We start from the raw sequence: 16,586 nt of genomic DNA on the forward strand, positions 1-16,586 counted from the left end.
AACCACATTTTCGGAGCCATAAGTTATTTTCAGAAGGATACGGCTAGGCCGTAACTAGAGGGCGCTTAAATAAAAACCCTGAAAATTCCTTAAGGACCCATGAAATCACACACACAAAATAGTGATTAATAAAAATACGCAATTTGTACGCATTTAGATCACATAAATTCATTTATATACATACATACACGTACACATGTATTTACAAAATTAAAGATATACCTGGTATTCATACTTTTAAGATACAAAATTCTTTATTATGTATTATAATTATTTCCCCCTAAACTAGGATGTTGCGTTTCAGTATACTTCATATTAAATATAGCAAGAAACGCAGTACAATAGATTTTCCTCTAAGAATTATCATTACTGACATATATGATGAATTTTCATAATTCGTTTGTAAGGCTCACTATAAAAATTGTATTGTAGAGGAACTTGGGATTTAAATTCTTCAAGGGGTAATCCAACTTACACTCATAGTTCCCTTTCTAAGGAAGAATTCTTCAAAATCATAAATTTTAATATTTTTAATATCCCAAAGAACCAAAATGAATTTGAACTACCATATCTATATTGAATTCTGAAACTTCATAAGAATCTTTACAAAGATACATAGCGGATTCCAATAAATGTTCAACCAAGCCTCTTTCTTTACTCCTCACTGAGATATTAACAGTTGTGAAGGAGAAACTTCAAGAATACTGTGCAACAATATTTTCAAGACGTGGTGTAAATCAGATGTGGATACTTAAAAATTCCAAGGAACTTTTGGACAATTTGAAATCACGAGATTTTACCAAAATCAACAGCTTAAAATCTTACGACTTTTAAACTTTATACACAACCATTCCACACGATAAATTAATGTCTAGGTTTTTTGATATCATTGACAGCTGCTTTTTCAATAAAAATGGAACCCGTAAATTTACTTACCTTGTCATTGATCATTTGAAAAATTATTTTGTTAAAGAACATTCTGAGCGTGCAAACAAGTACTCTGAAGTTGATATCTTAAAGATGCTTGAGTATCTGATTGACAATGTGTATGTTGTTTTTGGAGACCAGGTCTTCCAACATTCAATTGGAATTCCCATTGATACCAATTGCGCCCTGTTATTAGCAGATCTATTTTTGTATTCATATGAAGCAGAATTTGTCCAAAATCTTATAAGTGATAAGAAAAAACACTTGCTGTGGCCTTCCACTCGACATTAAGATATATCGACGACGTATTGTCATTTTAATTAACAATGGTAATTTCCATTCTTATATCGATACGATATATCTTGGTATGCTTGAGACAAGAGATACCACAGAGTCTGACACATCTATTTCATAATTGAATATTTTACTTGTAAAAGACGTAAATGGTAATCTTACAACCAAGCTCTATGATAAGCCTGATGACTTAAACTTTTCAATCGTCAACTTCCCTTGCTTACGCAGCAATATACCTTCATCACTTGCATGCGGAGTTATATCTCAGTTGATTCGATTAACGCAAGATCATGCTCTATATTGATGAACAATTTCTTAAAATGAGATAAATTATTGGCAAACAAGTTGATGAAACAAGAATATCAGCAGTCTCGTTTAAAGTCATCCTTTTTAGTTCTATGCTCAAAACAACGACCTTGTCAGCAAATACAATTTATCACTGAGTCAAATGCTGACTGAGGCTTTTCATACTTATTGTTAGTCTATTAATTATACACTGAATTGATGACGGATTTTTCCGTCATTTCCCGATCATGACAAGGAGCACACGGCGGGTGCGATCGGTCGGCAGAGGATGCTCACTCCTCCATAGAACATGATCCCACCTCTGATGTTTTGGAAGCCAGTGTTTCCTTTACATGTACTCCTATTTTGTACTGTTTTATGGATTTTCGGTCTTGAATACTGTTTGTCATCTCCATATGTTTCATCATTTCACTCTCCATGTTAATATGCAAGGTCTTAGATTAATTACAAATCCTTTATTGCAAGACAATGTTAGCAATCATATCGTTAACACTGTGAACACCCAGTACATACATATTAGGACTATATAAAGTTCATCAACTTAACTGCAATCTATATCACACTAACAGATAATACATGTACAGCATCCCCAAGAAAGTGAAGAAACATCCCTTTCTACTCCGTCTTGTATCCTTCCTCATCTATATTTTTACTTCACTTTTTTGGGGGTGGTTGATACATGTACACATGTATGTATTGGGTGTGTATATGTGTGTATTGACTCCCACTTTAGAACCAATGCCAAGTCCAGAGTGAGAGTTAAGAGGCATACAGGAAGCCCTGTGATCCCATGTAAAATATGTAAGATGCAAAAAAAAAATTTTTCAATGAGAAATATTCACTCATCAAATCTGGGGATATATTATAATTACTTTGTTTCAAATGGTATTTTACACTTGTGGTTTACGGAATTTAAAAACAAATTTGTACTATTATGAAAGGATTGGATAGTGGGTTGTACCAGCCCATAAATGTTCTCATCTCTGCATTTACGCAATTTCGTTAAACATGTTCAAAAATAATTGGTCCAGTAATTTTTTATTCAAATCTTAAGAACAATATTTACATATAAACTAAGAAACTTAACTGCATATATGTTCTCTGTATAAATCAAATTGAAGTGCAAAGGATTTAAAACAAATCAGAAAGACTGTATAAAAATACTATAAATTTGACAAATATACATGTGCCATATACATGTGCCACTTCGTTTCATGGCCTATCATTAATGAATGATAGTGATTTATGAAGGAAGTGTCACTCTGAAAGTTCACTGTGGAATTCAAAAATCACTCTGATGAGATTTCATAATGACTCATACATACAGTATACATTCAAGTGTATGTAAGAGAAATGATTTTTCTAGTCTTTCATGATAAATCACAGCAAAATATGTATAATAGTTTTTGACTTAGTACTGTTATATTGTATACAAATGTCTGAAATTAAAGATGAAAGCCAAAAAAAAAAACAAATAATGATTTATGAATGTAAGTCATATTTGTAAAAAATTAGATTGTTTGGCCATGTCCTATTGAATGTGCGGAAACTAAAGATTAAAAAAAAAAATGTTTGAATTTGCATTATTTTATCATTAACCAGATGTGAATTGGAATGGATTATCAAAGAAAAAAAAAAGGTATCTCAAACATTCTAATACACTGTTTATAATGAACGTACAATGAACAAAAAATTGTACAGTGTATTATAAAATTGCACTACATGAAATGCATATTGAAAAAAAAGGTTATACATACATATACATTTGACTTATGTATGAAAAAGATTTCTATTGCAGGGCTTGGAATTCATTAATCTAAAAATTAATCCTTATAATTTGCTGAAAGATTTGCAAATGTTTGTGATGGAGACACTTCACCTGTGACAGAGTCAGTTTATTACACAGACATTTGCACTTGTATACAAATGCTGTGACTGAGATCTAGACGTGTATTTACAGGAAGTTAGAAAGACATAAATATAGTGCCGTGCCTCCATCATGTTCTTAAAAGCATAAAATTCAAATAAGCCACTTCAATCTACTTTGCAATCTTCAGTCTCGGTCAGTTGTCCTGAATATCTATCTACTTATCTTCAATCAGCTTCCTACTTTTGAAGTGTCTTAATTGTTTCATCACAATATTATCATGAATTAATCTATACACCAATTAAGACGCACAAATGCTAATGCTAAATCAAGAAGGACAACTCAAGATATCTCAATAATCGTCTTGTACACATACTATAATGAAAGTTGAGGGTATAAATTTTAATTATTAAACATTATTACATACCGGTACTTACAAAATATGAACAAGTCAATTAAAAATTCAGAGGCGTATAAATTAATTTGTAATAATTATTATACTAGATACATTAAATATCAGGAATTTTCCAGACACTGGTTGATAATACGTTGTAAGTTGGGATTTTCCATAGCAGCTGCTATCCTCTCTTTATCATTTATCTGTTTATTAACTAGAAGAAGAAGAACAGTAGAGCTTTAGGGAATATCAGGGGTCTGTTATTCAATTGATTTTCAAAAATAAATGAGCATTACATAAACATTTGAATAAAAAAATATTCTGGCAGGTCTTTCACCCTATTGAATATTATAAACTTGGTTTAAAGATTTAGACTCTATTCATTTTCACAAAGAAGCTAAAAAACAAAACAAAATATAATTAAAGTCTAAATGATGTTAGTAAAATCTGAGTAGGATGTATCAAACCATACTTACTTTCAGTGGCTGTATCATGTGTTCCATCTTTTATGAATATGTCCAACTACAAAAATACAGATACAGTGCAGTTGCAGTACCTTGTATCTTAATTATATTAGTGGTACTTACAGTCAAATATCATCAATTCAAATTCATGGAACCAAGAAAAAACTTCGAAATATATAAGAGGATTTGAGACATTCAGTGTAACATACTGATGTAAATAATGAAAGAATTCGGACTTCCAAATCTTTTTGACAATTGCAAATCAATAGTACATGTATTTCAGATACTAGTTTATCAGTGTTTGTGATAAAGAAGTTCAACTGCATATCGCTGGAGAGTGCAAGCCGCATAAAGACATGTTTTTGTTTTTTTAACAATCAAAAGCAGTCTACTGAAACATATGGTGGCATATTTATGCCATCCACATAATGTTTTGTCAACATAGCATATCATGTCAAGTCAAGATAAATATCTGGTCAAGTCATGATAACTTTCAGGTTTGTCGTCAAACACAGACTTTTATCTTGAACAGTTAAGATAAACTACTGGTATTTTTGCAATAGCTATCTCGACAAAAAGAGATGATTTATTATGTATGGTGACTAAAAGTTATCTCGTTATGTCAAGATAGCTATTTCAACAAAATGTGATTTCTTATCTTGACTGGACAAGATATTAAGTCAGTGTTTGACGACAAACCAGAAAGTTATCATGACTTGACAAGATATTTATCTTGACTTGATATGATATGCCATATTGACAAAAAATTATGTGGATGGCATAAATATGCCACCATAGATTTTAATTAATAATTAAACTATATACCTTAAATTTCTCCGGCATTGAGGTCTCCAACTTTGTCCTAATGCTTAGTCCTAAATGTACAAGAAAGTATTTTAAGTTTAAATCGTTATATACATATCTTCGTATTTATTCATTTTATTGTAAGACTTTTATTTTTTATTTTTGTGGCTCCACATTTTTTACATTTTTTTTTACAGTATTTAATAACTTTAACGTAGCAATCAAATATTGATGCACATTAACATTTTGCAAATCTATTCATTTGACAATACCAAAGTTGTATGCATACATGAGTTTGAAATATTCAGCAATATTGAAAGTTTTTTTTTAATTTGAAGAAATTGGACAATGCAATAGAATTGTTAAACTTTTAAAACTACTTGTATGTAATACTGCTATTCCTTTACATATCAATAAAAATCTAGTTACCGGCCAATACCGGGTACATTAGTTTTAAATGCAATAAGCACTAATCTTCCCAATAGTGTCAATTCATAATTTTCAAAGACATAAAATTTACATTGCAATTAAATGAACAAACTTAGGCTAAAATGATATTTATTTTTCTGGTGTATGTTTAATCCTTTACCAATAAGTGAGGCTAGTGAGCAGTGGGGAACTGTGGGTACAAACACCACTTTTATCAGGTAATCCTCCTCATTAAAGCGAGTGACCTGGACATCTTCCTCACTGACAACATTAAGTTCCTCCAGGGTCTCTGGCTTCTCTGGGTCAATAATACCTCTAATAAGATCTGAAATTATGTTGGATACACAAATTCATAATACAAATATTGACTTATATTCCACATGATTTGCTTGTAACCCAGATTTTGTTGCATTTTAATTGTAATTCTTTGAGACAAATGTATACCAGTATTACTATGGTTGAGTTTTTCTACATCTTTAAGTGGCTTTTGGATTTCTTTTTCCTTTTAGAACTCGTAAGTCCCTGTTTTACAATACAGTACTCATGATCAACATAAGGCAGCAAAAACTCTATACATGTAATCAGGTAAAAACAGGCCTACATCTGACATGTACATACCCGAATAGTATTACAAAACTTTCAAGATATGTCAAAAAGTGATTTATTAATAATTATTCTATGACATGGTGTTGTATAGCAATATGTCTGGTGATTCAATAATTGTCAATGAATGAGATTGAACATGTTGAACTGAATATCACCTTACACAAAGCAAACAATGAACACACCCCCTATTTTGGTGATTATCATGATTATAGAGGAAATTCGAGTTTATGTAAACATACAACAGTAACCCATGTTAAGACAAAAAAAAGGATTTTTTAGTAGACACCTACCAAAAACTTGTTCTTTCATCTGTTTTAAATCTTCATGATCATTTTCAATAGATTCAGACATCACAAAGCAAAGAAAATCCGCATTTAATCCGGTTTAGTTTCTTCCATCCGAGTCCATTTCATTTGTATCTGAAAACCGATCCCGATTATAATTTAGAACAGGCATTCCAGCATTATGGTTCATGTTGAGAGGCCTACATATTCATTTTGATGACAAAATATTCTTATCATTGATCATTGACTCTTTTACATCGATGAATCTATTTAATGAGCAAATGCACTCAAATTTCTATTATATTTTTTAAAAAGATTATTTATTTATCTTGCTTTGTTTGAAAACAGACAGAAATAAAAAAGATAACTATGTCAGCTTTGAATATCTTGTGCTTTCCTTGCATGGATGCTCTTAAATTTGGAAAAATACTTTTTTAAATGCTATATTTTGTTTGCGGCCGATTTGATGCTTTGCTTCATTTTTACTTGAAAAAAGATGTGTTGGTTTTATATACAGGTTAAAAAATGTATATATGTTGGTACCCCCCCCCTCTGGTAAACGGCAGATGTGTGAGATGGGTATGAAAAGTGAAAGATCAAAGAATCTTGAAATAAAAGCGTGATTGGATTTTTTTTTTGAGGGGTGGTCGCGCCTGGGCAGTTTTGGATCGGGGTAACTAGGGCCCACAGTCACTCAGAAAAAGTAAGTTATTAAATGTAATTACATTTTTATAATTTTAATTTAAAAGGGGGCCGCACCCCCTAAATCTGGCAGTATTTGACAATAACCTTTTATTACTAGTATTAGTTTCTCAAGCCAAAAAGGGAGTATGTACATACTTTTCAAAATTTTCGCGACATCCTATTTTCGCAAGACACTGATTCCTTAATTTTCACGACTTGTGGTAAAGCTCTATATAATCCTAAGGAATACATGTACTATTACAGTCGAGAGTTAAATTTTAGTGAGCGCATTATCTTACGTAATTACGCAAATATAAAGTTTTCGCAAATAAAAATTAATTTGCAGTAAAACAATGACATATAAAAGAAAATATTTTATTTAAAAGTAATGTTACTGCATTTAACATTTAAGCAAAGTGGTGACGTGTCATTGTGAGAAAAAAGTATTCTCGCAACTTGACGTAAGGGACGTTTTTACTGAACAAAAAATAATTACAAACGAACAGTATTATCAAACTCAACTGGAGCAATACGAATTTGAGTCAGAGCAAACATAGGCCTCTAAAATATCAGAAGCTGGATCGGGTGTCATGAAGGAATAAGAAACCTTCGTCAATCGTTTACACCCGTCGTGTACTCCTTGTTATGATGGACCTAAAGAAAAAATAACCCGTATAGACAACCAAGTTTGAAAACTTGCCTAGCAGCAATTTCAATGAAAATTAACTTTTGATTTGGTTTGCTAAACAAGGTCATTAATTTTAGCTACCGTGGAATAATGCAGTATGCTATAGATTCTAAACTGTTAAAAATCATGGCCCATGGGGGTAGGGTGGGGCAACAATAGGGAATCTAAGTTTTACATGAAAACATACAGGGAAAATATTTAAAAATCTTATCCACAAGAACCACTATGCCAGAAATCCTGAAACCTACATGTATGCATTGGCGTCGGAAGGAAATTGAAAGAGGGGGGGGCTAAGTGTAAAAAAAAAATTATACCTTCAGAAAAAAACCTGACAAGCAAAAAAAAAAAAAAAAAAAAAAAAAAAGGAAAAATGTAAGAAAATTTTACATTGAAACATACAGGGAAAAAATTTAAAAATCTTATCCACAAGAACCACTATGCCAGAAATCCTGAAACCTACATGTATGTGAAAGCACCCTGGGGTTGTGTTAATTCTAAATTGTTGAAATCATTGCCCCTCTATGGAAGTTTGGGGCCACATTTTAAAAGGGGGAAATCTGGTGAAGAACAGCAGGGCCTGAGCCAGTTACTCAGGTGAGCGTTGTGGCCCATGGGCCCCTAGCTTTTTCAATCATACAGTTCTGTTCATACGACTGCAAACCTTTTAGGATATGAACTATTCCTATATATATAATGTTTCTGTGAAGCAATAATACATATCTTGTGTCTGAATGATGTAAAACAAGTCAGCAAAAAACTTGATGCTATTTAAATAATGAACAGAAATTTTAATTGTATTTATTTTTATATTAATTAATGAAAAGAAAAGAACATGCAGAATGATTTAATACCCCACTAGTCATGCAATGTAAAAATTGATTGCTTAATATCCACAATAATCAAAAACATCAATGAATTCCCCATTTGAATAAAAACCCGCTGTTGATTATGCGTATTAAAATATCGTGATTGTGAATACTGTATATATACTCGCCTATTAGTCGGTTGTATTTTTTAAGGTTATTTTGCAGGGATTTGCCATTGACCTGCTTATAAGTCGGTACAACTTTTTGCCAGAATCAGACGACAATTTTAAATAAATGCTGTGATTGTTTTAACCTGGTTTCTGAAACAAGCAGACCGCATAGAAAACCAGTACTGGTAGGACATGTAGATTAAGTTAAGTTAGAATTTTGCTAGTATTTGTTTACATTTCTCAGCCTGATCAGCTGATTTTTACTTCCTGTTTAAGACAAGGAGTCTCAAGATTTGTCTGTCTGTTGTTATATATCTAAATCTATATATAATCTTAGAATACAAACATGATATAATAAATCCAGGCTTTTTTCACTGATAACTGTTGAAAATATTTAAAGAATACTACATGTACATTTCACCATCTAGAAAAATATCATTCTTTTATGACTCGCCTATAAGTTAGACATAGACTTTTGGACTAAAATTTAACTCCCCAAAAAACCAACTTACGTATAGTATATACAGTATTTAATTATACTTTAATAATATCATCACTAAAATATTATTTAAAAAAGAATATATGACAGATTTCTTTGAGAAAAAAAGCGTCAATTTGATTTCTGAGCAATTGATTCAGCGTCCACAGAAAATCTGATTTCAACTTCTTCATATAGACAACAGTGTGACCAACGACTACACAACAAATTGTGCATTATGAAAAGGATGAATGAATAAAGATTGCATAGAATTCTCATTTTGATGAGGGAATTTAGAGTTATTGGTATGGAAATCTAGAATAACACAGAAGTACACATTACTGCTGTTTTGGAAAATTTTTGATATTTTTTCTGCCATACTCAAATGCTTTTTTAAATTGGAAAAAGACTCTTGACCTATCATCCCCTTGCAATGATAATGAATAATCAATGCCTTTGAAAACAGAAAGTTCCATCACAATGTCTTTTGCTCCTATCTCTCCCCATACAGGAATCACTCTTTCATTCTTTTCTGAGTTTTCAATGGAGTCTTTTAGTGCAATTTCATGTTGAAATTTACTAAAACTCGCCTCTGTGAAGTTTTTTGTGACAAGCACAAGTAAATATCTACATCTTTGAAACAAAATTGTCATCGTCCCAAAATGGGACTGGACTTCTGGAGCAAATTCTTCATACAGTATGACATTGAGATTGGGAAGATCCACATTCTCCTCAAGATCTTGTTGTAGTTGTTGTGCTAAAGATGCATCTTTCTCAGCATATAGAATGAGGGCATCATGTGTTTCTGGAATAAATAAATAAATTAAATTCCATTTATTCAATAAAGAAAAAAAAAACCCAAAATCTATATATTCAAGTATCATCAATTTTAAAACAATGCTTAATATTTATATTATAAGAAAAGATATTGTTTCTAAGGAGGAGATTTTTTTAAAAAGAAAAAGCTTCTTAAATTAATGCCTGTTTGCCTTATCTCAACTCACATATAAAACAAGGGATAGTAGGTGGGAAATTTTTTTTACCATCACTGCTAAATTTTTAAAATCTGTATCCAGGAACTCATTGAAAAAAACTTGCTAAAAAAGTTTTGAGTTGAGCAATCTTATATTCTAGTCAGTTAAAAGAGGGCAATCTATTTCTATACTGATTTAAGCAAAACAAAGAAATTTATTTCGGTGCCAGACAACTCACTGAAAGACAGGTCACTGACAAAAGTGAAATTCGTGGAATAGACAATTCACCGACAATAGTGTCAGTGAGTACGAAGAAATTCACGGACAATGTTTTTATAATAATTGTTAGATGAAAAGATGTCGTATTAAGTATTTCAGTGAGTACGAAGAAATTCACGGACAATGTTTTTATAATAATTGTTAGATGAAAAGATGTCGTATTAAGTATTCAGATATAATAAACATAATCAAAGATGTATTAAAAAACATGTCTTTTTTATATGTCCATCATTGTTGGTCCAGCGCATACAGATTGCTTCTCGTGAATCTGAGCAAGGTCATAGGTCGGCAATATTGGGTGAAGTTATTGATTTAATGGAAAAAATATTTGATAATGAATAAAAACGTTTATTCACATACACAATTTTCTCTAAATATTTGTTAAATTTCAATGTTTTATACATTCACTGGATGATGTGTCTGTCCATGCCCCTTCTTTCTGTGACTTGTCGTATCGGCGAGTTTTATGGTGTCGGTGAAAAAAGTGTCGGCGAGTTGTCATTCGGTGAGTTGTCTTTCGGCCACCTGTCATAGACCCACTTTATTTTCAAAAAAAAATAATTACAAAATTATGTAATGTTAATACTTGTAAAATAACTCGAAACTAACTTTCTTAATAAAAAATAAAAATACACTACAGTAGGGATGGGTATCGCCAAAAATTTCGTATCGCGATATTATCGCGATATTTTATAAAAATATCGCGATATATCGTGATATTTATAAGCACACTATTTCTTTGATTTATATGGAATTATTGATTATTATTCCTATTTTTTTTTCATTGTTGTTGTGAATAAATGAAAAATCATATATTTTATAATGTATTTAATGTGTTTTCATTCAAAACTTAAAAAAAAAAAATAAAGAACAAATAACAAGAAAATAAAATTCTAATTAACATGTCAAACAGAAATAGGTACAATATTTCCTTTCTGGTTTGTAAAAAAAGAAAAAAAAGGATAACTTTAAAGTCAATACTCAATAACAATTACATTTGGTTTCTTTTTTCAGTTTAGGGCATGTTTTTTTTTAAGAAAAGTAAATTGTCAACATGTTTAGGCTTTCACGTGCCCTCTGGGCATTTAATATGCCCCCGCCGTTGAAAAAAGTCAAAAAACTCTTTCCGATGGGACACTTGTGGCAGGAATGCAAAGGTATGCTCTAGCAAGTTTAGCAATAAGTGGGAATTTAAATTCATTTTCTTTCCACCAAGAAAAGGATTTTCCTGAAGAGGTATTGCTCGGGCACTTCTGTATTCATTCACCTGCTGCTCAGCAATAGTACTTGGTGATTTTGGAGGCTCAACATCAGTAATGTATACATCACCAAGAAAGCTGTGGAGCACAGATTCCATAGAATCACCGCAAGTAGAGGAAGAACCTTCTGCTTTGACTCTTTTTTTGACAGGGCTAACATCTGGAGAATCTGAAGACAGTGAGGGGAGGGGTGGCTCATTCAGGACTTCAACATCATCTAATTCAGCTTCTTTGTCTTCTTTCTCTCTTTTCACTTTGATTATACTCTGTACTCTACAGACTTCTAACACAATATCAGAGTAAACCGCTGATCTGTCATTTTCTGATAAAAATGGAAGCATCTTGAACCGCGGATCCAAAGCAGAAACAATACGTAGAGTGTGTTCAATCCGATTATATCTTTCTTTCAAGTCTTTATACATAATATTTTTCATGCTGCGGACTGTTGGGGTATCATCATTTTGTTCACGAAGCTTGTCCAGAAGTTTATTGTGAAGTGGCAAGATAATGGACAAAGTGGGAGATTTTTCTGAACACAGGAGTGTTGTTATATCCTTAAACGGCTTTAACAGCTGGACCACTTCCTCTGCCACAGTAAAGTCATCATCATGGAAAGACTTGAATTCTGCTTCTCTTTCTTTTCCTAACTCCTTTGATTTCAAGGTAGCAAATATTGCTACCTGCATTTCGAGAAATCGTGAGATCATATCGTAGGCACTATTCCATCTTGTGCGGACGTCCATTATTAATTTGTGTTGAGGCAGTGATAAACTTTCAGCTGTATTCTTGAGCAAAGCAGCTGCAATGTTGCTTCTGTGAAAAAAAGCTGCAATTCTTCTAATTTTTGCTAGAATATTTTCCAGTTTCTTAACTGCAAGGCATTTTTGACAAGCTAAATTTAACGTATGTGCGTAACAGTTAATGTGAATGTTTCCGAGGAGTTCACCTGCTTTCATCATATTGGCAGCATTGTCAGAGACAACTGGTGGAAATCCATGAGAAGTGGGCAATTTCCATTCCTTCACAGCGTTTCTCAAAACCTCTGCAACATTTTCTCCTACAATCAGGACAAATATTTTTTAAAATTATTTTTTCAAAGAATTAAACCAATAAATATATACATGTATATTAATTAATATTTAATTTAGAATCAATTCATTCAATTGGCCTCATATTTCAGCAAATTGAAACAATAATAATCAAATCATTTTTTTTTTCATAATTTCCAATGTACCTGTATGAGATTCTGGCATCATCCTGGTTTGCAAAACAAAATTACAAAGATTCCAATCTTTGTCAATATGGGTGGAGGTAATCGTAATGTAGGATTCTGTAGCTCGTGAACTCCAGCCATCAGTGGTCAGTGCTACCTAATAGTAATAAGGAATTAATTAAATTAAAATATTTATGTACTGAGTAAGATTTTTCTAAAGGTTTAACACATAGTCACATATTAGTCTATAAACTTGATAATGTTTTTCTTTATACTAGAAATTTATTACACAGAAAATACTTACTTGCTCTGCTTCAAGAAGACTACTTAGAACTTGAACTTTCACATCTGAATACATTTTTGGAATGACAACTTCACTAAATGTCTTTCTGGAGGGGACCTGGTAACGATTATCCAAACAAGCTATCATATCTCTGAACTCTGGGCTATCAACCATGCTAAATGGTCGAAGATCTTTGACAATAAATCTAGCAATTTTGTCCGTGATTTTCTTTGAACGTTCCGCATTTGAAGGGTACTTTTTACCAAACAAAGAAACCAAGTTTCCAGATATAGGTACAGTATTTACAACAGATGTTTTAACCTCTAATTTTTCTGAAGTAGTCTTCGTAGGATTTGGATCTTCCGTGAGCAAATTCGGATGATGTCTCCTCATGTGACTGTTCAGGTTGGTAGTTCCACCGGGGCATTTCACTTCAATTTTACACTTTGAACAAACGGCTATGTTTTCTGTAACTTTTCCTGTTTTCTTGTCTTTTTTTACGAGGAAGTATTTCCATACATCTGATTTACCTCTGGTGAATTTGACTATCGATGAAATTCGATGTCTTCAGAAGTCGCCATTTAAACTTCCGGTAATAGTAATTTTAAAATCTGATCGATTAAATGGTTTATTTCCGGATTATTCTTTATAATGTAAAAATACCGGTATTTTGGTTCCCGTATCGCGATACGTATCGCGTGACTAAAAATCGCAATATACCGGTTTACCGATAAAATCGCACATCCCTACACTACAGTAAAACTCGTTTAGTACGAACACGGATATAGCGAAGTTTTCCTGGGTCCCCAGCAAAATTGTTAACAAATCTTTGTAAAAATTTATGGTTATAATGAACTCTGATACAACAAATTTATGGATATAGCGAACTAATTTTGAGTCCCATTGAGGTTAAATATAGTGAAATTAAAATCTTTTAACGAACTTTCCAAGATTATAAAAAAAATGATAAATTGAACTGACTTTATTTCCTTCTAGCATTTGTATATAAAATTAAATTCATAATAAAACATTAGTTATCGAAGATATGTTTTGTAATATTTGCTTCCCCAGGGTTCGAAATTAACTTTTTTTAGCACTAGTCCGCACGGACTAGTGACTTCTAGCTTCCACTAGTCCGCAAACTATTCCACTAGTCCGCCCTATAGTATGTAAAAAGAAGATCACAAATCTTAAAATTTTTATCAATTTATTCAATGAAATATGTGTCCACACATCAGTTGGAAGCATGTGGTGAAAGAAAGAGGGTTTTCAACTTTCAGAAATCTCCTCATGGTCACGTCCTATTCTATTGATCACAATGTAGAAAACGCTTTATCGCGGTTGCGTTTCTCGTTTATTTTCAAATGTCTAAGAGACTCGGAAATAAAATTAATAAAATGTGAACAGATTCAAGACTTATATTCGGATTTGCACTAGTCCATGCGGACTAGTACCTTACAAAGTCTGCTAGTCTGACACAATTTTTACTAGTCTCGGACTTACGGACATGAGTTAATTTCGAACCCTGTTCCCTAACATATTTGGTAGTAATACCATAAGGAAAACATGCATATTGCGAATTCGCTATAATGGTTAAACGAATTTGTTATATGGATATAACGAATTACGGATATAGCGAATTAAATTCACAGGTCCCGAGGACTTCGCTATAACCGAGTTTTACTGTATCATTATATTTTCACTGCCTTTAATATTTACCAAAAAGGGTCTCTTGATATCCAGAGGAAAATTGAACCATTTCAGCATGTTCAGAGTGCCTGTGGAGAGATACGGGTGTTGATGGAAATATGCTTTCTGGTGCATCCACTTCTAAATCCCCTGTAGCACTATTCCAATTGTCAGATGATTCCTTTCTTTCATATAGGACAGTGTGTCTATTATTAGGCTGTAAAGTTTTAGGCACTGTTTCGTCACGATTTTGATTGGAAGTAGACTCTTTTCTTTCATATCTGCCAGTTTGGGTGCTCTTTGGCTCTGAACATACTACAGTTTTAGGTCCTGTTTCATTACAATTCCGATTGGTAGTAGACCCAAGATTTCTTTTGTGTATGTCAGTGTGGATGCTCTTTGGGTCTAAGGTTTTAGGCTCCGTTTCATTGTCTACAGGTAGAGCTTGAGACGGTTTGGAAGATCTTGGTGTATTATCAGTAGCTGTTTCTCCATCCCCGCCATTCGTTTCCTTTTCTTTACAAGGTCTCTTTGATTTTAATGGATCTGGAAATTATTTATTTATAAAAATATTAAAAAGTCGAGAAATGATAATTATAACTACTAATATGATAGAAAAATCTCTTCGAGATTTCAAAACGTTGTTTGGAACTGTCGACATAAAAAAATATTGAAATTTTTACCTCTTCTCCAAAGATAAATTCCAAATATTCCCACAGCTAACGGAAAAACTGTTAAAATAAAATTATTTAAAAGACCCATGAATTTAGAAAATCTGTAAAAATTTCCCTACTAATTCCCTATTTAGTGTTTTGATTCTGCCTTCCACGGGTTGCAGTCTACTTTCATTTTCTCGGTCTCTCTTTTGTAAATAACGAACCCGATTTTATTACACAGAGAGCATGGAGAAAAATTTATGGCCTTTATATTGCTTTTATTCCGACCGACAAAAGTGTTTTTCGGCGATGTAAAGACCTATGTATTTACCAAACAGGAAAAGAATACTAAGATTGTGGATTGTGTAGAAGATGACGCCAGACGATGTACCAGGCATGAAAAAGAAGACCTTGACACTTAGTCAGGATCTAAATAGATTAAATGCATCATTCAGCGATTGAGAGGGAATATGAAAACCATATGAAAACCATATATACTTCTGTATTCCACAACCAAGAAGTGAAAAAAGAACAAGATAGAATACAGATTACATGTACATGATCAGTACGTACTGGATCCTGCTGACAAAGCAGGTAACAGCATTGTCTTTGTTTGAAAGGCTCATTATATAAAATTTAATCTATAGCAACTTGGATTTAATTCTACATGTGGTAATCCAACCTATATTTCATGGCCATAGGAACAGGGGGCATGACCCCTAATTTTGCCAATATATAGAATATTTAAATATACTATAATATAGAAATTAAAGTAACCTAAGCTACAATGTACTATATGCTTGTGTTCCCTCAATAAAAAGTCAAGGAATTCTCGGTAGTTGATAGTGCCTGGAACTGAATTAAAATGTCTGGCTGTGCCCCTCCGCTGCCTGGAAATTTGAATTTTAGTAATATTCTAAATATATGTAACCAAAATGAGTTTTTTAATTGAATTTGAATTACCATATGATTATCTATATAGGATACAAAAACTTCATAAAAATCGTTAAAAACAAAGAAACATAGCGG

General features: G+C 32.4%; 2 protein-coding genes across 2 annotated transcripts; both read right to left on the reverse strand.

Moving 5' to 3' along the window:
* Nucleotides 1–1,967: 1,967 nt before the first annotated feature.
* LOC134262678 (cytosolic iron-sulfur assembly component 2A-like) lies at nucleotides 1,968–6,527 on the reverse strand. Its single transcript, XM_062745047.1, has 5 exons — nucleotides 6,385–6,527; nucleotides 5,649–5,813; nucleotides 5,081–5,130; nucleotides 4,268–4,313; nucleotides 1,968–4,005 (listed from the first exon to the last, which is right to left on the reverse strand). The coding sequence occupies exons 1-5, from the start codon at nucleotides 6,443–6,445 to the stop codon at nucleotides 3,911–3,913; spliced, it is 417 nt and encodes a 138-aa protein (XP_062601031.1). The 5' UTR covers nucleotides 6,446–6,527; the 3' UTR covers nucleotides 1,968–3,910.
* A 3,015-nt stretch (nucleotides 6,528–9,542) lies between these two features.
* On the reverse strand, nucleotides 9,543–13,780 carry LOC134262682 (E3 SUMO-protein ligase ZBED1-like). Its single transcript, XM_062745049.1, has 4 exons — nucleotides 13,234–13,780; nucleotides 12,951–13,086; nucleotides 11,670–12,773; nucleotides 9,543–10,009 (listed from the first exon to the last, which is right to left on the reverse strand). The coding sequence occupies exons 1-4, from the start codon at nucleotides 13,603–13,605 to the stop codon at nucleotides 9,543–9,545; spliced, it is 2,079 nt and encodes a 692-aa protein (XP_062601033.1). The 5' UTR covers nucleotides 13,606–13,780.
* Between the last annotated feature and the right edge of the window lie 2,806 nt (nucleotides 13,781–16,586).

This window comes from Saccostrea cucullata, unplaced genomic scaffold, assembly GCF_032062105.1.
Source record: "Saccostrea cucullata isolate Sc308-1 unplaced genomic scaffold, CSIRO_AGI_Scuc_v1 ctg624, whole genome shotgun sequence".
Classification (NCBI taxonomy): Eukaryota; Metazoa; Mollusca; class Bivalvia; order Ostreida; family Ostreidae; genus Saccostrea; species Saccostrea cuccullata.